Genomic DNA, 23,539 nt, shown 5'->3' on the forward strand with positions numbered 1-23,539 from the left:
TCTTAAGAGTCTGTTCCAATGAGCCACCCAGGATGTAGGTGCTAGGGACACGGTCCCATCCAGCAAGAATGAAGGCGAGATTGACAACTTAACATTGAGAAGTTATGTACCTACCATAACGTTCCATGCTAGTTGTCTTCTCTCGCCTTCTTTCTTGCGTCCCACCCACCATCCCCCTAGCCTGGACAGACCGAGAAGATCTTCCCTTCCTTGAAGGGTCCTTACATTCCCTTGTTCACCATCTAGGTGTCCTAGGATATATATAGTGTAGGTAATGATCTTTGGGGGGGTTTTATCCCTCTTTCTCCTCCTTCCAGTTGGAGGATTTTGTTTTATTGGCCTATGCTAGGTTTTTCAGCTTCCAAACAAGATCTGGGGAGTTATCGCCTAGCATCATGGGGATATAGGGTTGCCTCGAGCCGGTAAAATAAGCTCTCGAGCTTTAGTAAGTGGCCGAGTCAGATCCGAGGATCGGCTCCGAACCCATCCAGCAAGAAAGAAGGCGAGAGAAGACAACTAACATGGAACGTTATGGTAGGTACATAACTTCTCATTTTATTTCTTTTGCGGTGTTGACAGGAAATGAGAAATCTCCTGTCTTGCGCTTCCGCATACAGCGCAAGACGGGAGATTTCCCATTTCCCCACTGTAGCGCGATCTTGGAGTTGGTATATTTAAGTAGGGGGTGTGTGGGGGGCACAGCCCCCCACATGGGGGGTGCAGTGGGGCAAAGCCCCCCTGCAAAAGCAAAGGTTGTCTTTTTTTTTTTTTTTTTTTTTGTTTGTTTGTTTTGTTTTGTTTTGTTTTGCTTCAGAAGTTCGAGTTTACGAAACTCAATCTTTTGGTTTCGGTTATTTGCAGTTAGAGATTTTGTATATTCGAGCTTCTGAAGTGAATCCTTTATTTCTACATAATCCAAAATGTTATGAAATAAATTGTCTTGCTTTGCTTGTGACATAGACATGTAATGCTAGAATTCTAAATAATTGGTTGTTTAATCTTAGTTCTATGATAGTTCACCTTCTCATCATTACCAGTGTTGTACTTAACATTTTTACTGACTTTTATTTACAATCACTATTCCACAACATCTTTCATTACTTAACTTCTGTATTGTGTCTTCTCCCCAAAGCTTTTCTGTTTGAAGTTTTTCTTCCTTTTCAGAAATCTTCATTTTCTAATATTACATCCATATTGAACTTACTATACCAATTTAAAACTCCTTTCCTATTAAATGTGTTTTTGATACTATTTACTTTAACTGAAACTACTCTAAAATTGTCACCGCTTTTATCCTCTTATTTCTTGGCTATTGTGAATTTCTTTAAATACTCCATCTATCTCATCCATTCCTTCTTTTTCTATTTTATACTTCTCTCTTTAAACTTTCTTTTACTATTTTCCAATTTATATCTTTCTCATTACTTATTTCAAAACTTTCTTCTATAGCTTCCTATTTTATTTTTATCTTTAACTATATGTTCATCTATAGCTGTCTTTTTTCATTTTCCACATCCCCTTTATCTTCTATTCCCTCTGTTTCTTCTCTCTGCACATTTTCCACTCTTGTTTTCGCTTTCATCATTTAAGTTTTATAATCCATCCATAAAAGCCCATTTTTTTACACTTGTTACACTTCAATGTACGTCTTTTTGTATCAAGTTTTCCCACAAATGTAGCATTTCCTTTTATTACAGTTAAGTGATCATCCTTCCCACAAAAAATGTCTTTGGTTGCCCCTAGTATTTTTCATCCTTATTTGCTTCTGCATTTGTCACACGAGGAATATATACATTTTTTCTTTCATTTTTCAGCACAGTACAACAGTCCCATCCACCAGTCCACAAGTTTCTATTATCATAAACTGTAGTAATGTCCATAACTTCTTGACATAATTTACTTAAATGTCTCTCTAAAGCATCTTTTTCAACTTAATTTTAAAATTGTACATGTATTTTCTTTATTTCCCTGTGAAATGCTTTGACCAAATATAGGTTCCATGGATAGTAAATAAAAGAGAGTATAGACAAGCTAACCAGATTGTCTGCTCCAAATGAGTTGTTCTTTTAAGTTTTTAATTTTTGACTGCTAAGCACAAGGCACAGTACTTGAAAACTTGTCTGAGGTAAAGGTATATTAATATTCATAAATGCTGTTTACATTGATATTATTTAACTTTGCTGAAAATCTGACTTTTTTAATGTCTAAATTTTGTTTTTGATAGGCTCAGTTCGAAATGCCCTATGTGGTTCGATTACACAACTTTCACGAATTGGCTGAGCCACAAGCCTGTTTTACCTTTGTACACCCTAATCGAGGTATGTCATAAGTAGCCAAGTGGTCTTTATAGCTGTAAAAGTGCTTGTTAAATTATATCTGAGGAGAAATGTACAGTAAATGTTCACTTGCTCAGTTCATTTCTGATGCAGATCGGGTGTAGAACACTATTGTTGAGATGGTCATGTTCATCCAATAATTTAGGGTAGCTGGCTACAATGTGGTACTACAGAAGCAGACTTCCATGCTGCCTCTTGGGGGGAGCAGACTGATGCTGTGCACTTATTGGCATGTGAAGGACCCCAACTACTACATCATAGTATTTTATTATTAAGTTTCTCTACAGTTGTTTGATGATCAGTTGATTGGGTTTTCAGTGCCTAAACATAATTGATCACACACTCTTTTTATTTTGCATTGGAAGGTTAGACTCTCTGTACAGCAGGATCACTGTTTTTTGTGAAACAGATATCCACTTTACTAGGGAATTTCTTATTTTCTCCGTTGTCTCCAAGTTACCTCTACCGTTCCCATCATACCTCCCAACAGTTGCCTACTCAAGAAAGAATTATCTGAAGTATTCTTGGGGTATAAAAATACCTGTACAAAAACTTCCTTGCAAAAATACTAGACCTTCCAGACTTTGTTGTATACTTGGGAGTCGTACAGATGCCTTCCCACTGTTTTTTGTGTAATGTCTTTCCATTCCTTTATAACCTCTTCTGATCGATTCTTATAGCTATCCTGCAGTAGCTTATATGCCCTGCTACTTCTCATTTTAACATCTTCTCTTCTAGACTCAACTAAACTTTCATTTACCCCTTTCCATCCCTTTGTCTTTATTCTGTTAAGTTCCCTGTTATGTCTCTAGCACGGAAGGCACTTTCTAACCTGCAGTCCATAGTTCCACTTGGCCTCCTCTCACTCTGTTAACTTTCCCTCCATAGTTATTGCCTCATAGTACCTGGGTTCCTTTTCAAATTTTCTACAGTAAATTCCAGCCCCCCTCGTGCCTATTTTCTATGCCCTACTTGCAGTCAAACCTATTGATAAACATCTCCTTTCTCCATTTCCCTGTTTACTTATTTTTTAATACTTTCTGCTGCTTTCTAAGTATAGTATTATATATGGTTGTCATTATTTTACTTTAGGGCCCTCCTCCAAAATCTTACTCTCTCTCTTTTTTGAACCCATCCTCCGCCATGTTTCATCATCATCATCTGTTTCCACTTTTTAACCTTGTACTGTGTTATGTATTTGAACTTTAACTGAATATCCATTCAAATCAGGTAATCCTAAACCACCCTGTTCTGTGGGAAGAAACAGCTTATCCTACTTAATTGTTGCACTCTTCCCTCACCCTATATATAAATTCTTTGCATTGTTTAATGTGGTGCACAACGTCTCCTCTGGTTGATAAAAATATGTGTGACCTGTATGTAAAATTTAAAAAGTACTGGAAACATTTTCACTGCATGTATTTTACTATGCATATCTATAATCAAAAACTTCCTATTTCTCAGTTTTTTTATTTTTTTTTAGTCGCTTCCTACACATCCTTAACTGTCAAAATAGAATCCTTTTTAATTCATACACCCAAGTACTACTTTTCATGTCACATAGAAACAAGTATTGCACCAATTCTTTTGAGAGTACGTAGTTTACCCCTATAGTCTTTGTTTTAGCTTCATTTATTTTGTATCCTGAAAAGACTTGAAACCATCTCAAAATGTTCCACAACACCGACCTGTCCTTTTCTGGATTTGTCTAGTATGAAATAATGTCATCTGTGAAAAAGCTAGCTTTTCTTGATTATCAATTGTTATGCACCAATTGGAATGTACCTGGCTAGACATCTCCAGCAGCTGGAGAGATCACAGAGGTACCTAACCAAGAGGATTACTGGCCTCAAACAGTTGCCCTATGCAGCACGATTGAAAAAGCTAAGACTGTTCTCTCTTGCATACCGCTTTCTCAGAGGCGATCTCTGTCTAACGTACAGAGCCATGTCTAACCCAGAACTGTTGAACATGCTCCATCTTAGCAAAACCAAATCTACTCGAGCTACACGCTCTAGGGATATACACCTCAACACAACAATGAATAGAACATGCTGGAGGGATAGATTCCCTTCGCAGAGACTTCCCTTACTATGGAACAGGGTCCCGATCTACATAAGACAGTGCCCCTCACTTTCACTCTTCAAGAGGAACCTTGATGAGTGGATGGGTAACAGAAAGGTCACACCGGGGATCACACCAACAGCACTACTAGATAGGGGCCAAGGGTGCTAGCTGCTAGTACAAGGGTCTAGGAAACTACTAAAGGGGCGGTGAATACCGCACAACGTGGCTGGGCTAATATATGCCTTCGGGCAGATAGCCCAGTACTAACCTATGAACCTATCATACCAGTTGTATACCTGAATTTGACAGTATTTCATTTTTGCCAAGTGGCTCTTAAGTATAAAGCAGAAAACAAAGGGACATACCTGCCTGGTTCCTCTGTTTAAACGCACTTTGTCAAAGCGGAACCCTCCCACCTTAATTCTGGCTTCTGGCCTTTCATATAATATCCTTCTAATTAACCCAGTTTTTCTTTTGGGGATTGTAAATGCTACCATTGCCCCTACTCATAAAACTCCTGCTGACTGTATTTGATGCCTTTTGTGCATCAGGACCCACCAAAAGTTGCAGACCTTTCTTAACACTCTACTTCCCTCTGGATCATCATTGTTCCATTTATGTTGTAAAATATTTGGCTCCCCTCTACAAAACCACATTGATCCATATCTATCAACTTTGAATACACTTTGCCATTAATCACGGTTTAAATGTGAAATTCATATACAGAATGTTGGGTCTGATGAGTCTTTACCCACTTTGATGAGCTCAAATCTTATCTGAATAACTGTGGACTATTTAGCATGCATCAGAGTGGCTTTCTCAAGGGCTGGTAGCACGTTAACCATAATTAGACAGTCATAATTAATAACATTTTGGGTTGTGAGTATGATAGACAACGGGTACAAGTTTTAAATATTGCACCACTGCTATTAAAAATGTAGGTGTAATGGAGCTAGCGAAATAAAATTTGCATCCCACCACTTTTACCAGGTTCTACACAAAGGATAGTTTTAAAAGTATGTGGTAAATGTACACTGCTGCCTTGGGTAATAGCCAATCTCTGATTCACAGAAATGAGCTTTATACTGTACAGCTACTGACCAGAGTTATTCATCTACCACAGACTGAGCCTAATGCCTTCCAGCGTAACATTATCAGCAGTAATTGAAACTCTACTAGAATTATTTTATGCATATATAAACGCATGCACAGAGCATTTTTAGGATGGTGAGGTAAATGACTCTCCAACACAATCACCTATTATTTCCAGGTTATGGTATTACTGCAGCCGGTTAGGTCAAAACTAAAAAACAAGATCACATAATTCTGGTTATCCTTAAAATAAGCCAACCTTTAAAGATTTCAGTTTTAACAAGTAGCATTGAGCAGTAATGCCTCAAAGAACAGTCACCACATAGTTAAAACATCACTAGTAAAAATGCATACACTTTTAAGCTAATAAACAGTCATCTACCAGTATTTAAAGATGAGTAATAATACTGTATCCAGTGTTGTCTTTTTCTTCTAGGTTTGACTTGTAGGTTATCAGATCTGACTCAGATGGCAGCAAACTCAGTCTGAGGTAATCTTAGTTGAGCAAGGGATTGGAGGCAGAGCTCGGCAGACTGAAGTCTTTGGAATACGGCCACTGTCGAATCTGCTAACCCACAGGCTTAACCACTCAGAGACAACATGGATCTATCATTATGGTAAATACATAACTTTCATTTATGTGAAATAAATATGTCCTCGGTCTCCTCACTGGCCCTGATCAGGAGTCACTGTTAGTTTGGAGGAGGCTATTCAAATTTAGTAGACACAGTCACTGAGGAGAGATCCTGGGACCAGCGGATAGTCAGCTATTGGGAGACAAAAAATGTATTTATTAACTGTTTAGATGGACTGGTCTTAAAGCCCTTTTAAGTCACGACTTATGCTCAAAAATTTAAATCTGAATTCTTGAACATAGAGCAGAAGTGATGTAGTTAGTAGTGAATACAGAGCAAAAGCCGATATATACTAAATTGTGGCTGTACTGGGTAAGCACACACAGAGTATTCAGCTATTTTGACAAAGATTTTCATTGATGGACTGACTATCCATCATACAACAAAAATTTTCAACTACGGAGAAAAGATTCACAGAGCAGCATTATGTTTGGTTAACTAAACAGTAAGCACCTACTTATATTAGGCTGTTTACATGTGTACAATTTATTTACAAAAAGCAAACGTTGATTTATGTATTGGAGTTGAGAATTAGAGCACAGTTTGTTCATTTTTTGGATTAAGGTGCAGCACACATTGATATATGTATGTATGTACAGATGTATTTATTAATGCGGTAAAGCACTGATCTCAAGATTAACCCCCCAAAAATACATTTTGGAAAAGAGTATAGAAGCAGTAATTCAAAAATACAAAGTAGTAGGTAAAGGCACATTGTACTATGTAGGATATTAAGAATACAGAAACACTGGTAAAAACAAGTTAGAGCTTCTGATATATGCATGTTGTAGTACAATAAATGTAATTAAATATGCAAAATGTCAAGTGCATAAACATGCCTTTGAACCAGTAATTTTGTTTTAAATACATAGCCTTTACCGTGTTTAGATGTGAACGTTTTAGGCTAGTCAAATCTAAGTGATGTTGCCCTTATTGTAGCATTTACTTTTTGGTTGGTAGAGGAGGTGGGTTTTTAATTCTTGCCTGAATGTTGTAGTTAGATAGTTATAACTTGGTGTTGAGATGGATTCCCAAATTCTAAGGGCCATGACAGAAAAAGAGTGTTCTGTTTTTTTCGTTTAGTCAATGGAATTAGTAGGTTCAGGGTGGAAGTTGACAGTGATTTCAGGATATATGACAGTAGTTTTTCTGAGAGTCTGCGAACAAAGAATGAGAAGGATTCCATAGTGATAAGTTTAAATATAATGTTCCGTAGTAGGAGGGGGGGGTAGCATTTTGTGGGATAGGAGGCCATTTCGTTTTGACTAGAGTGTTGTTGTGGTCTGTCCTGGGTCAGAGCATTTAAATCTGCAAATATTAATTGGAGGTACATTGGAGTATGGTTAGTTTTTTAGGTGGAGACAATTAAAAGGAGTCCGTGTTATAGCTGTAGTAAAGGACCCTCTTATCTATAACAATCAGACCTGGAAAAAACAAGAACAAGATTTATTTTTAGCCCAAAAAAGAATTTTTTTGACTATCTGTGCTGATTTGGCAGTTGTGTGTTGGAAGTTGGTAGTGGAGTCTAGTCAGATTCCTAGGTATTTATAGGTGTGGATGTTTTGAAGGAGCTCATTTTTGTATGTGATGGACTATTTACTTAGCCTTTGAGAGGTTTCAGATCGCATAATTTTGATTTTCTTGAAGTTTACTAGAAGCTTGAACTGGGGAAATCAAGTTACTGAAACACATGTCAGTTTGTAGGAGGTTAGAAATGAGAGAACATGAGGGACCTGACCTGTAGATGACAATATCAGCATAAATTATAGTGAGTAAACTGGGCAGCTCTTAGGGGAGCTTGTTAATGAGTAGGAAGAGGAAAATGGAGGAGAACATTGATCCTTTGAGGGATGCATATTTGGTTGGGAGGCAGTAGAGGAGGAAAAAGATCCAAAGTGTACAGCAAAACTTTTTTGGGAAGTTACTAAACCATTTTGTAACAGGTTAGCTGAAACCTGTATGTAGTACAGAGTTTACTAGTAGGGATCATCTGTGGGTTTGAAAGTCTTTGACAAGTCTATAAAGATGGCACCAATGAGGTTACATTTTTTTTTTACATGCTTTGCTGTATGTAACCTGTGAGGGTGTATATTATGGTTATTGTGCTACGGGCAAACCGTAATCCATGTCTGTGGGAAAACACAATTCTGTACTTGTATTGATGTCTGTGTTTTGTAGTTGAATTGTATTAACCATTATCCCTAAAACAAACGTAACGAGTACCTACTAAAGGAGAATGTATACTTTTAAAGCCAGTGAACGTGTCCTGAGAGCAGATGTTATTTGGACAAGATTCCACGGAGTTATTCCATTTTTAGAAAAAGCTTTTACAGCAATAACAAGTCAAAAGGAAAGTGTTAATAAGACAAACTTGGTACTGTTATTTTTGAGAAAGTAAGATATATTTTTAGCAGTTATTTTTTTATCAGCGTGGGCAATGTTGTAATATTTTATCCGAGGGAGTGGAGAAGATTGGCTGTGTCACTGAATGGTAGCCAAATGAATTTCTCAAGTAACTTATAGTGATCCTTAGCAGAATTACCATATACGCAAAGCAGCATATTTTATTCTTGGCTTGCAGTAGCCATGTTTTACCTGAAGCGAACATTGTAATAATGGGAAGCATATAGTCTAATCTTGACATGAACAAATTCTTGCAATGATGATGTTTTTCTTTTTTTAAGATAATACAGTGGTGTTTGATAGCACATTTTTAACTGCCCAAGTCTTTTTCTTTGTGACTGCCTCCATGTGACTCCTTGAAAGAAAGAGAATGTATCAAGGGTAACGCTAAGATATTTCTGCTGATTAGTGTGGGGATTTCCTGATGGATCTCCGAGTGTTGGTCAAGGTGATATATGTGTGAATGTGTAAATTGATGGTGATGTTAATTTAATTGTTGCATTAATGCAGACTGTCCACAGCAAAGCTTATGTAAGTCTTCTTGTACTGCTGTATCTAATTCAGTCCTCATTTTGAATCCAAACATTGGTATGTCCTCTGCATGTAATACTTTCAGTGAGGGGAGAGCAAAACCAGGCCAAGTAATGAGCCCTGATTAGCAGTGTAGTTTATACTTCCTGTTTCTGACAAAATTAATAACTGAAGTATCACGGTTTTTGGATTGGTTAAAATTAATGACTGAGTCACTTGAAGTGTGCAATTTATGAGGTAAACTTAAACAAAAAGATAGTGTTAGACCCAAAGGTGAATTTGTGTAGTTTAGAGAGCAAGATGGAGTGGTCACCTATTTCAAATGCTCTTGACTTGTTCATGAATGTGCCTACTGTAGAAAGTCTGTGTATACTTTATCTGTTGGTGAGTAAAGTGCAGTTATAGTTCCATAGTCTTGCGCATAAAATGTGCTAAGTGTCACAGAGAAGGCCATTTTTATTTGTGTAATCTAAAATGTGGTTGCATACTAATTTTTCAAAAATTGATGTTAATGGTGGTTGTCCGTGGGTTGGGAGAGGGGTGAGGATGGGAAAGGGACTTTGGGTTAGGGAACAATGGCAGTATGTTTAAAATGTCTGGGGATTATTCTAGATGTCAAAGTATGTTAGGTTTGTCTATATTTAGATGGCCTTTCAGATGTGTGTGTGTGTGTATATATATATATATATATATATATATATATATATATATATATATATTTATTACATATGGGTCTATATAACAGCGAAAGCTTGAAATAGCTAATGCTGTATAATCGACCCTAAAATATTGAAACATCAAAATGCCGAACACACGGAACAGCAATATGTTTTCCCAGGGGAAAAAAATCGCTGCTCCGTTAAAAAAAGAAAACATAACCCCCCCCACACACACACTTAAATATACCAACTCCGATATTGCACCACAGTGGAGGAAATGGCAAAGTCCCGAAAACAGCCCAGTGATTTTTTTCCCCCCCGGGGAAAAAAAAATCACTGTTCCATATGTTCGGGATTTCGCAGTTTTGATTAAAAAGGTTTGATTAATATACACATATATTTGTGTGTGTGATGAAGGCAAGGTGGTGCATACAGGCTACCTTGATCTGGGCAAGACCTTTACCATTTCTCACAGGATTCATAGAAAAACTCACTAAGCTAGGCATCAACCCCTGTATCACTATGTGGGTTGCAAACTGTCTCACAGGTGTAACCCACAGTGTGAAAGTAGCTGACTCCCAAGTCAGATTGCCGACCAGTCACAAGTGGAGTCCCACAGGGATCGGTCCTGGGTCCTCTCCTGTTTGGTATCTACTTCTCAGAAGTCCAGGCCAACATGAAGGGACTCTGACAAAGTTTGCAGACTATTGCAAGTTGGGAGCCGTTATTAACTTCCCAAGTGATGTTGACATCCTACAGAAAGGCCTCACTGAAACCAATGACTGGTCAGAACCATGGCCTTAAGCTCAATGCCAAAAAATGTCATCCCCTTTGGAGAAAACCCCAGTTCCCATGAATTACCATATCGATGGTAGTCCACTGAACACAGAAGGTGTTGTAAGAGATCTGGGAGCACAGGTTGACAGCAACTTCTGTTTTGACCACCACATTATAACAGTGTTCATTAAGTCCTTCTATGTGGCACATCTCATTACTAAGGGTTTTGCATCCAGGGAGAAAGAGGTCATTGTCTCACTCTACTCTTCCCTCATTAGGCCAATCATGGAGTACAGTGCCCATTTGGCATGTACCTCACTAGACACCTGCAACAACTGGAGAGGCCAAAAAAGTACCTCACAGAGAGGATCCTAGACTTAGACTTGTCCTATGTGGACAGACTAAAAAAAAACTCCAGGTACTCTCTGTCTCGTATCACCTACTTAGAGCCGAGCTCTGCTTGACTTACAAAGCCATGTCTGACCCAACTCTGTTAGAAATGCTACATCTAAAGAAATCCCAATCCCTCCGCACCACACACACCAGAGACCTCAACCTCATTACCACATTCAGCAGAGTGTGCTGGAGGGACAGGTTCATAACCCATAGACTGCCCATACCATGGAACAGACTTCCCATACATGCCAAACAGAGCACCTCACCGGTCCTCTTCAAGAGAAGTCTTGATGAGTGGACAGGAAGCAGAAAATTCACCCCGGGGATCACTCCAGTGGCTCTATTTGACAGAGGCACTGGGAACTAAGGTCGGGTGGCATGATGCCAGGGTAATCCCATGGGCTATGCTTGTAAAGGCTCCAGGGCCATTAGCCTGGTATAGTACACACCTATGAACCTATGTGTGTGTGTGTGTGTGTGTGTGTGTATGTATATATATGTATGTATGTGTGTGTATATATATATATATATATATATATATATATATATATATATATATATATATATATATATATATATATATATATATTCTTTTGGCTTGATTTCTTTGAAATAAACTATGGATAGTTATTATTTTAGTTTGGGAATAGAGGCTGTAGTAGGCACCATATGTACATATGTCAGAGCCTAAAGAGGTTGTCCTGTATTGTTGGTATTCATTTATCATTAGCTGCTTTTGGGAGGAAGTCTTTCAGCTTGGATGATCAGATCAGTGATATGTTCAGTCTGACTTTCCAAGACAGTTTTGGAGTGGCTGTAGGTGCAGTTATTGAAAGCATGGGCAACTTTATCTTTATTCTACATGGTTTACAAAATTTGTTGATTGTACTCTGGAAGCTTATGTTAATTGAATTAATTTTCAATTTTTCCTAGGCTAAGTCTCTTTCTCTTCTAAGTTTAGCTTCACTACCCAAAGTCCAAATTAGAAAATAGCTTGTGACCTAGCTTAATATCTCCAAGTAGCACTAGACTTTGCAACAGTACAGACATTTGTAAAGAGAGGTCAGTGTTTTCCCCTGTAGTCTGTACGACGGTTGTGAAGGTTGATCCTACATCGAGTTCTTTTCGTGCTAGGTTATCTCTTGTTATGCAGCTCTGCCCTGTGAGGTCTTGCCTTTTCACCATCAACGTTGCACTCCAAAATCTGCTAACCTGATTTTCATATCTACATGCAGAGTACTGATGCTTGGTCATCTGCCTTGCTTCTTTGCTCTCTCAACTGTTTCTTACATGTTTCAGGAGCAAGTTTAAAGTGCTGAAAATGTTTTTTACTTTCCAATAATCCATGCACAGTCATTGCACCAATGACTGGAGGACTTCAATATCCTCACCCATTACACTTGGTCATTTTGGTGCTGATCATGTGTTCAAATGATTAGATAAAAGTAAAAATTGTCTTCCTCTTAGTGTAGTACTGACATTAACAACCAGAGTTAAGTTTTCACCCCCATGCAACTCACACTCAGGGGTATATGTTAAGCATGCAGTTTTGCCTTTTCAAATAGACAAGCTGGTACACACTCAAATTAAAGTTGTACTGTACAGCTGCAGATTGGAGCTATAATCACTGGCTAACCAAGATTTAACCAAGCTCAGACTGAGCCAGCTGCCCTTGAATTCTTATGAAAACTAAGTGAAACTCAATAAGAATTGTTTTGTACACACGCCCACCCACATGCAAATACAACACCTCCTGTTTTTCAGTTTTTGGTATTGCTGACACCAGTTGGTCATAACTAGCAAATCAAGAACACACTTGATTTCTCTTAAAATAAGCCCTCCTTTAAATATTTAAATGGTAGCAGCTCTGAGCAGATACCTTTCATCAGATGAGCACCACACAGTTGAGGGTTCATTAGTAAAAGTGCATAAACCATTAAGTTAATAAGTACAACAACCAACCATGAGCATTTGAATTTGAGTAATACATTGTTTTACCTGAAATAAGTGAAAGCATTTTTCTTGCACAATTCAGAACTTGCACAGTGATGTAAACAGCGTGCATTAAATGCCAGCTGTTAGGTAACTGTTCTTTGATTGGCTGAGAGGTGGCTACTAATCAGCAGATGGTGAGGACAGAGTGGAATAAAACAATAAGTAAATGAACTGTTCATTTACTCTGTAGCTTTAGAATCAAAATTAGTTCTCAGATTCCTTAAAGAAATTTGATCAAAAGTTGAGTTCTGTCTCAGTGGTGTGTGCTACCAGGCAGATTGCAGTTACTCCCTTCAGCTAACTGACCAGTCAAGTCAGTCTGTTATACAAGTCCTATAGAGGATTCCTTGTGGCTGTTGCTTTGAGTCAAATCATTAAAGATGCTTTAAATCAAAGGGAATGGGTACGATTTAGCAAGCCAGAGTCCAGACAAGAAAGTAAACTTGAACCTACCTCACCATCTGAAAGCAGAGCTGTAGAGTTTGCAGCAGTGTTCACATTTCTAAGACAATATGTAGATTAATTTTTAAACTGTAATATATTACATAAGTGGCAAATGCAGTTGTATACCATGTTTATATGTTTCACATATACCTGTTTATTGGAAAGGCAAGTACAGTGCATTTTATTTTAAATAATTGCTTACATTTTTTTTAAATTTATACAGCTTTATTAAAGCTAGAGTTAATTTTTATGCTTCACACTTAGGAAGAACATTAACATTTTTGGAGTATTCTAGTTTTATTAACTATGCTGATGATAGTAAATTGACTGGTGTAATGTAGATAGATTTAAGGAACACCTTCAGCTTAACTAGTCTACCACCAGCCTACTACTATCTGCACATACATTGCACAGAGTTAAGAGTACCAGTTATGTACACAGTTTCTTCTTTTTCCTCAAGTCACTACTCATGGTTTAAAATGGGTCTGTGCCTCTCTGGATACTACTTCTAAGGGTTGCTGCCACTGGAACTGTTTTCAGGAGGTTTGTCTAGCTGTGGTCTCAGAATCTCCCTGAGGATGTTATAGATTTAACATTTCAATTCTCCCTTGGTCAGAGATCTAGTTTGGGACCTTCTGCTGCAGAGATCATTAAAATGTGATTAAATAAGAAAACTAATCAGGGAATCTCTTGGATTTTTCATCCATGCCTCTCCAAGTTTTCCAAGGGGTTCTCCGCTCCCTCATCTATCTTTAACAAAAAACAAAACAAATGGGCAGTCACACCAGAAGGCTGGTAAACAAACTTTTAAAAAGCAATGGCTGAGAGGTTCAAAAAATAAAGCCATGACCCCCCCCCCCCACCAAAGGGACAGTTGAGTAAGTCAGAATGACTTTATCAGGAACCTTGTTCCCCCACACCCACCTTGGCAGTCCTTATTCCTCTCAAAAAGTCTGAATCTTCACTTCTCTGTTTGGCACCAGATTGTTTCAGACAAATTGATCCTAAATGTGATCCAAAAAGGCTACCAATGGCAGTGGAATGCTCTCCCTCCTTTTCAGCGGATTCCTGTTCATCTGCCAAACCAAACTGTTCTCTTTCCTCTTGTCTTACAACACGTTTTTGCAGGGCTACAGGAAGCTGCTCCTCCTCCCGTTGTGAGAGAGTTTTTATTCAAGAATGTTTCTGGTGCCAAAGAAAGAAGATTCTTGGAGACTAGATTTTGATCTTTCTTTCCTGAATCAGTTTATAATAATGCCTAAGTTCAAAATGCTGTGACTTCACACCCTGATTCCTGTTATTCCACATTTGAGTATCTTAGTGACCTTAATGTAAAAGAAGTAGAGCATTATGTTCCTGTTAATCCAGATTTCAAGTATTTCTTAAGGTTGTGTGTATCTAGATCACGTTCAATTATTTGTCTTATACTTTGGGCTATCCACTGATCCAAGAGTGTCCAAAGAACATTTAGCACTTTTGATAGCCCACTTCAGAATGCAGGATATCCACGTTTTTCGTTATTTAGACAACTTGTTTATCTTTGCAGAATCTTTTTCAAAATGTCAGGAATCTCTCTCTCTCCCTTGCATGAGGGATCTCCTACACAGGCTGGTGTTTAAAGAAAGAATTCAGAAGCCTTTTGTGTCTCCTCCTTACAGGATTGTTTTTCTGAGGTGCCAGCTGGACACCTCAGTATAAAGAGATTTTCTTGCAAATGATTATATAGATTTATATTTAGATATTCTATTGGGTTTTTTCACTTTGGCGTCTTTCTCAGCAAGGGAATTCCTCCGGATTCTAGGTCTAATGGCATCCATGATTCTCTTGACACCTCTGATAAGACTCCACATGAGAAAGATGCAGTGGTATCCAAAATCTCTGAGGTCCCAGTATCTACACCAATTGACATTTCAAATTCCAGTCTTAAGATTTGTGAAAAAGGAGATCATGTTGTGAAGACATCAAGTTTTTCAGAGTCCAGGTTTCCTATTCTTTCCTTCTGCTCCAGCCCAGTCGCAACATATTTATCAGACTTTGCTTGAGGTATCAATGGGCATAAAAGTACAAAGTCTTTGGAACAAAAAAGAAAAAAAACAAAACACATTAGCATAAAAGACGCTCATCATCATCTTTCAGCTTTTCCCGTTAGGGGTCGCCACAGCGGATCATCTCTTTCCATTTCTTCCTATCCTCTGCATCTTGCTCTGTCACACCAACCGCCTGCATGTCCTCTCTCACTACGTCCATAAACCTTATCTTAGGCCTTCCTCTTTTCCTCTTACCTGGCAGGCTCCATCCTTAGCATCTTTTTCCCAATATACCCATCATCCCTCCTCAGCACATGTCCAAACCAACGCAATATCGTCTCTCTTGCTTTGTCTGTCCAACATGAGCTGACCCTCTGATGTACTGATTCCTAATCCTATCCATCCTAGTCACACCGAGTGCAAATCTTAACATCTTTAACTCTGCCACATCCAGCTCTGATTCCTGCCTTTTTGTCAACGCCACTGTCTCCAACCCATATAACATAGCTGGTCTCGCTACCCTCTTGTAGACCTTCCCTTTCACTCTTACTGGTACCCGTCTGTGTCAAATCACTCCTGACACTCTTCTCCACCCATTCCACCCTGCCTGTACTCTCTTCTTCACCTCTCTTCCACATTCACCATTACTCTGAACTGTTGATCCCAAGTACTTAAACTCGTCCACCTTTACCAACTCTACTCCCTGCATCCTCACCATTCCTCTACCCTCCCTCTCATTTACACACATATATTCTGTCTTAGCCCTGCTGACCTTCATTCCTCTGCTCTCTGGAGCATAGCTCCACCTCTCCAGAGTCTCCTCAACCTGATTCCTACTCTCACTATAGATCACAATGTCATCTGCAAACATCATAGTCCACGGGGCCTCCTGTCTGATCTCATCTGTCAAGCTGTCCATCACCACTGCAAATAAGAAAGAGAATCAGAGCTGATCCTTGATGTAATCCCACCTCCACCTTAAACGGATCTGTCACTCCCACTGCAGTCCTCACCACTGTCACACTACCCTCGTACATATCCTGTACCACTCTTACATACTTCTCTGCCACTCCCGACTTCCTCATATAATACCACAACTCTTCTCTAGGCACCCTGTCATATGCTTTCTCCAAGTCTACAAAGACACAATGCAAACCCTTCTGACCTTCTCTGTATTTCTCCAATAACACTCTCAGAGCAAACATTGCATCTGTAGTGCTCTTTCCTGACATGAAACCATACTGCTGATCACTAATCATCACCTCCCTTCTTAACCTAGCTTCTACTACTCTTTCCCATAACTTCAAGCTGTGACTGATCAATTTTATCCCTCTGTAGTTACTGCAGCTTTGCACATCACCCTTATTCTTAAAGATAGGTACCAAAACACTTTTTCTCCACTCCTCAGGCATTCTCTGACTTTCCAAAATTTCATTAAACAATCTAGTTAAAAATTCCACTGCCATTTCTCCTAAGCACATCCATGCTTCCATTGGGATGTCATCTGGGCCAACAGCCTTTCCATTCTTCATCCTCTTCATAGCTGTCCTTACTTCCTCCTTGCTAATCTGTTTCACATCCTGATTCACTATCCCCACATCATCCAATCTTCTCTCTCTCTCATTCTCTTCATTCATCAGCCTCTCAAAATACTCTTTCCATCTACTCAACACACTCTCCTCTCTTTTGAGTACCTTTCCCTCACTATCCTTTATCACCCTTACTTGCTGCACATCTTTCCCAGCTTTTTCCCTCTGTCTAGCTAATCGGTACAGGTCCTTTTCTCCCTCTTTAGTGTCCAGTCTTTCATACAACTCTCCATACGCCTTATCCTTGGCTTTTGCCACCTCTCTCTTTGCCATGCGCCTCATCTCCTTATACTCATGTCTACTTTCTTCATCTCTTTGACAATCCCACTTCTTCTTCTTCGCCAGCCTCTTCCTCTGTATACTCTCCTGTACTTCCTCATTTCACCACCAGGTCTCCTTGTCCTCCTTCCTCTGTCCAGATGTCACACCAAGCACCTTTCTAGCAGTCTCCCTTACTAGTTCTGCTGTAGTTACCCAGCTATTCGGTAACTCTCCACTGCCTCCCAGTGCCTGTCTTAACTCTTCCCTAAACTCCACTTCACAATCACCCCTTTTTAACTTCCACCATTTAATCCTTGGCACAGCTTTCACACTCCTCCTCCTCTTCTTGATCACCAGCGTCATTCTACAGACCACCATTCTATGCTGCTTAACTACACTTTCCCCTACTACCACTTTACAGTCTCTAATCTCCTTCAGACTGGCCCTCCTACATAGGATATAATCCACCTGTGTGCATCTTCCTCCACTCTTGTACGTCACCCTATGCTCCTCCCTCTTCTTAAAATACGTATTCACCACAGCCATGTCCATCCTTTTCGCAAAAAGCATAAAAGAGATGCTAGCGATTATAAATTCTCTCAATTCTCTGAATCATCTGTTGTCCCCAGGACCTCCACAGTAATGTGGTACATAGACAGACAAGGGGGGCTCTGATATTAGTCCCTATGCATGGATACGCCTTTCTCTCCATACTGCTCTGAATACCCTCAGGAGCCATTTCTTTCCTATCTCATTCAACATCTTTATTATGTCTGCTGTGACCTAATCTGAGCCTGCTGCTTTCCCTGACTTAATTTTCCTTAGTGCTGTTCTTACTGAGTACGCCGTGAAAACCTGAGATTTTCTGAGGTACAGAGAAAGTAGAAGATAGACTGTATTAATTTATGATAGTACAAATAAGCAGCTAAGCTGGTGTTCCATAGCATTTGTTAATTTAAAGGGCATGTCCTGTGTATGCTCCAAACCTGGCCATGCAAAAGCAGCTGAGACTTGTCTTAGTAAACATACAGTCATACAAACAGAAAAAGCTGTATCTGGCAAAACTGTGGAAGAAAGGAAAATCATCAAAAATTTGAGACAGAGTATTTGTGGGAAATGATCATTCATTGTACACCAGGAAGAAAAGAAGCAAGTTTATCCCAACATTCAGGGAATGTCGCAAGACAGGTGTAATATTTTAAGCTGCTGCATTATGCTGCCTTCAGAATATTTTTTTCCTGAAGAATCTGACATTTTTGGATGCAGAACAGACTAAGAAGGAAATAAAAATGTATATATAGCTAACAGAGAATGAGCCTGTAAGCAGAACTGGACTGTGTTTCTCAAAGCCCATATATGTACTTTGCTTGTGAAAAGTTTTCTAGTCATCCATGGGGAAAATGAGTGATAGAAAAAAACACAGGAACTTAGGAGTATTTTGGATTTGAACCAGATACTGGTGTTGAGAAATATGACCTGTTTGTATGAAATTAATGAATAACTGAGAGATGGTAAAACATTATTCCCATTAGAAATACAGTTAGGCATATGAAATCTGTCTTTCAAAGAAGTGGCTAAGTGCACTTGAATTTTGTTGAATGCGTTAAGCTGGTTGCTGAACTGTAAAGCACATACCCTACTTTGTCATTAATTTTAAGAACATTGAAGTAACTGTAAGTAAAACAGTCAACATTTTTTTATAAAATCCAGGTATAGCTTTGCTTAGCGGACTGGACATCTGAAGAGCATTGAATTTGTTTTCTTCAGTTGTCTTTTTTGAAATGTTCAGTTTGCAAACAGATCATGTGAAGCTAGTTGCCCCAGTGTTTTAACATGGCCTGGACACGACCAGAGTGTAGTTGGTATTTGTCATATATACTGTGCATCTGCAGTTGTGATCAGTAATTTTACTACTAAAATCCCATGTCCCCAAAAGAAAATTAAGGCAGATTTTTTTTTTCGTTTCTTTATAAAATCTTAAGTCATTTTTCATTTCCTCTGTTACACATTCATAAATTAGTTTCTGTTTGCAAGTTTTAAATGGTGCCCATACCATTAGCAAAACAGGCTTAAGTGTGAACAAATTGTAGAAATATAAATTACTTTTTTCATGTTTTGTAAAGTGTGCTACTTTATTGTTTTATCCTGGGTAAGATTGCCCATGAAATTTGTAGAGTTTAAGATTATTGTAAAAACAGATCTGATGTCCTTCAAGAATGCAACTGCAGTCCTTACATATGGGTTGTCCTGCCTCAGGCAGCCCTTCGGTCGGCCGGATTCCAAAGTCTGGGTCCGGCATCAGCTGATGTCGCCTCTTCCCCGACGTCAGAGCGGCTGGGGTATAAAAGCATCAACCGGCGCCATCTTCTCCAGTCTTTCTTGCCGCGCGGTGCCCGAAGCAGAAGCAGTTCGCAAGTGCCAGTCGGTCAGCTCCTGTGTTTTCAGTTACCGAAGTCATCAAAAAGCTAAGTACCCCATTGGGGAACCTTTTCTTGCCTCAGCCGATGTCAGATAAAACTGCAAAAGTTAATAACTGTTTGTCTTGTGGTAAACAAATACCTCATAAGGACTTCCATTCTTGCTGCCTTCCCTGCCTTGGCCCAGACCACGACGTCTCGGCCTGTGCTGCCTGTGCTTGCTTCAATAAGCGCACACTCAGGCGCCGGGCAGAATTTGCTGAAGATTTATTTGGGGAAAATTACTCCTATATCATGCCGTTGGAACAACCGACAACACATATTTCCAAAAAACGGAATGACCGGGACCGACATTCTCGGCCCGTGACTTCCACCGTCACCACGCCAAAACCTACCGTGAGTGCATCGGTCTCCTCGGAGGCAGTAGTTCAACCGCTCCAGACCGACGACACCGCTTTACCGCACACTTCGGTCCCGGAGGCTACCCCGGTGCCGGTTGTTGATTTTCCTCCTGAAACCGAAACCCAAGATTTGCCTGACACACCGGTGGACAAAGTTACTCCTGCACGTGGGGCAGCTAGGCCTCCGGTGTCTATGTCCATCAAGGCCAACACACGTGCTAAGGCTGCCAGCCAGGCTAAGTCTCACCCTCCTAAATCTTTTTCTCAGGGTCCCACTTAACAGATCATGACTTGGCTGCAGATCTAATTTCTTTAATCAGAGGCTCTCAGGCTCATCCAGACAGGGGTTCTCAGCCGCCTGCAGACAAAAGGCCTAGGGTTGAGCAGACAGATACCTTTTCCTCAGATGAAGCCTCTGGTGACTCAGGTCATTCAGATTCCCAGGAAGAATCCTTCCAGGCCTACGAGGATTCTGATGCTGATGAATCTATTCCCTCTGCCTCTCCTCCTGAGGATAATTCTTTCAGGGAAATTCTCCACTCCATGAGAGAGCATTTTCAGTGGCAGGGCCAGGATTTCTCCGACTCCAGGAAAAGGCTTCGTACTTTTCTTAAGTTACCCCAGCACAGGCCTTTAGCTCTTCCACCAGTGTTAGATGTATTGGATGATGTGTACTCAGACTCGAGTGCTTCTCCTGATTCTCTCCCTCCTGCTCCTGTCATGCCAGACAGATATTACAGGGTTCCTGAAACTCATAAACATCTCTTTAAGGCCCACTCTGTTGATCTAGAAACTATTTCCCAGGGGCCCAAAGGAGTGGCCACTTCCACGGCCAAAAATTCCTTGCCCGCAGACAAGGAATCTAGGTCCCAGGAGAGGTGGGGCTAAAAAGTTTATACCTCAACCACCCTTGCCATGAGGGCACTTAACTGTCTTTTTCATATTTTTCAGTATCAGGATTTCTTGATGGATGATTTGCAGAAAAAGTTAGCCTCTCCTGAGCCTTTAGATAGAAAGGCCTTGCAGGATTGGGTTCATAATACTCAGCAGGTTAGCAATCATTTTCTTCTGTGTGGTTATGATGCATTGGAAGCTTCGTGTAGGGCAGCTATGACAGGGGCTGTCATACATAGACATGCTTGGTTGAAAGAACAGGCATTGCCAGATCATGTTAAAGTAAAGCTTCTAGATGCACCTCTGGAAAAACACAAGCTATTTGGTGCTAATGCTCAGGATGTGTTGAAATCAATTGAGGAAAAGGCTAAATCAGTACACACAGTCAAAGATTTCCTCCAGGTTCAGCCACCAATGTTCAGCAGGAATTGGCCTTCGAAGAATTGGTCCTTTCCAGACACTGACAAGTTCCAAAGGGGGAAAAAACAGGCGTGCTCGAGGTAGAGGGCAATACCGAGGCTCCTACAGGGGCCGCCAATGGCAACCGACTAATCAGAGAAGTGGCGCAGGGACTTCTACTGCTCCACAGGGACAATCACAATGACTTGACTTTGACACTGCCGACCAAGGCTCAAAGAGAAGCACCTTTAGGCGGAAAATTATCCTTATTTTCAAAAGATTGGCACGTTTTAACAAAGGACAAATGGATTCTGGACATAATAGACAAAAAGGGTACAGGTTCCACTTCCATACCTTACCAACAAGACAAGGCATGCCAAACCTGCCACAAAATCAAAGGGCAGAGGCACTCATACAGGTTTCAAAGCTGCTACAAATCAAAGCAATAGAAAAGGTTCCTCCTCAGGAGCAAGGCCAGGGATTCTACTCAAGACTGTTCCTTGTTCCAAGAAAAGAAAAGCAATGGAGACATATACTGGACTTGTCCGCTCTAAACACTTTTCTCATTGTGCCAAAATTCAAAATGCTGACATTACAGCAACTTCTTCCCATGCTGGGCAAGGGGTCTTGGCTGGTTACTCTGGACCTCAAGGAGGCATACCTGCATGTCCCAATCAGACACAGTTGCAGCAGATACCTCAGATTTCTTGCAGGGTCAGAGCATTATCAATTCTCAGCATTGCCTTTTGGCTTATCTACTGCGCCCAGAGTATTCACGAAATGCCTGGCATCAGTAATTGCACACTGCAGACTCCAGGGGATACAAATATACCCTTACCTGGACGACTGCCTTATACAAGCGGACAGCAAGCAAGCCTTGATAAGAAACTTGAACTATGTCATTCACTTACTACAGGCTTTGGGATACACAGTCAACATCCAAAAATCAAGACTACTGCCATCCCAAAAAATACTTTTTCTAGGAGCCAAACTGGACACAAACTCACAAATGGCTTTCCTCACAGAAGAAAAACAAGAACAATTACCAGATTACTTCAAAAGCCTAGCAAAACACACCCAGATGACTGCAAGGAAAATCCTGCAGGCCCTGGGTTTCATGGCATCTTGCATTCTTCTGATTCCACTGGCAAGACTACACATGAGAAAACTACAATGGTACCTAAAAAGTTTACGGTCTCAACACAGCCACAACTTAGAAGCAATTATTCCACTCATTCCATGTCTACAAAAGGAATTTTTGTGGTGGGCACAAGCAAGCCAGCTAAACAAAGGCATGTCTTTCAACAAACCTCAAGCAAGCCAAACCATTACAACAGACGCCTCAGATCATGGATGGGGGGGCACACATGGAGGGCAGATGCATTCAAGGGCAATGGGCACCCCGGGAAGTGCATCTACACATCAATCAAAAAGAGATGTTGGCAGTGATTCATGCAATCGCGGCCTTCGGAAAATTTCTTCAGCAAGGTCAACTGCTAATAAAGACAGACAACACCACTGTTATGTGGTACATAAACAAACAGGGAGGCACTCATTCTTACCCCCTCTGCAGGCTAACAATGACTCTTTGGGAAAAGTCCCTGAAACTGAACATACAGTTGCAATCCCAGTTTGTTCCAGGCAAGGACAATGTTCTGGTGGACAGTCTAAGCAGAACCATCTTGGACCCGCACGAATGGATGTTGCATCCAGACATTTTTTCACAAATAACTCATGCATGGGGGAGGCCGGACATAGATCTCTTTGCCTCACACCTCAATCATCATCTGAAGAAGTTCTGCTCGAGGACACACCATCCTCAAGCCTGGAGAATGGATGCTCTCTCCTTCAGCTGGAACTCTCTAACAATATATGCATTCCCACCTCTACCATTTATGACCAAGGTGTTACTGAAGATCAAAGCAGAACAACCGAAAGGCATTTTGATAGCTCCAGACTGGCCAAGACAGCACTGGTACCCATTACTAAGGAGCATAACTCGCAACAAGCCGTAGCCCCTGCCTCAATGACCTCTGCTTCTGACTCAGCACAATTACAGGACGGTTCATCCCAACCTGCAAATATTGCAGCTGACAGCTTGGAGGGTTCCATGACTTCTCCCCATATCTCTCTCTCCAAGAAAGTTCAAGAGATCTTACTGGAAGCACGCAGACCTTCCACCAGAAAAACTTACTCAGCCAAATGGAAGAGATTCA

The 23,539-nt window shown here is 40.3% G+C and overlaps 1 protein-coding gene across 1 annotated transcript in view; it reads left to right on the forward strand.

The window, feature by feature from the left end:
• Window positions 1-23,539, forward strand: part of PRMT5 (protein arginine methyltransferase 5) — a 1,996,504-nt gene that overhangs the window by 1,786,334 nt on the left and 186,631 nt on the right. Inside the window, exon 14 of the mRNA XM_044058013.1 lies at window positions 2,225-2,318. Coding sequence (XP_043913948.1) covers window positions 2,225-2,318 — 94 coding nt within the window. The remainder of the gene's footprint in view (window positions 1-2,224; window positions 2,319-23,539) is intronic.

This window comes from Protopterus annectens, chromosome 16.part0, assembly GCF_019279795.1.
Source record: "Protopterus annectens isolate FY-2018-M chromosome 16.part0, PAN1.0, whole genome shotgun sequence".
NCBI lineage: Eukaryota > Metazoa > Chordata > Ceratodontiformes > Protopteridae > Protopterus > Protopterus annectens.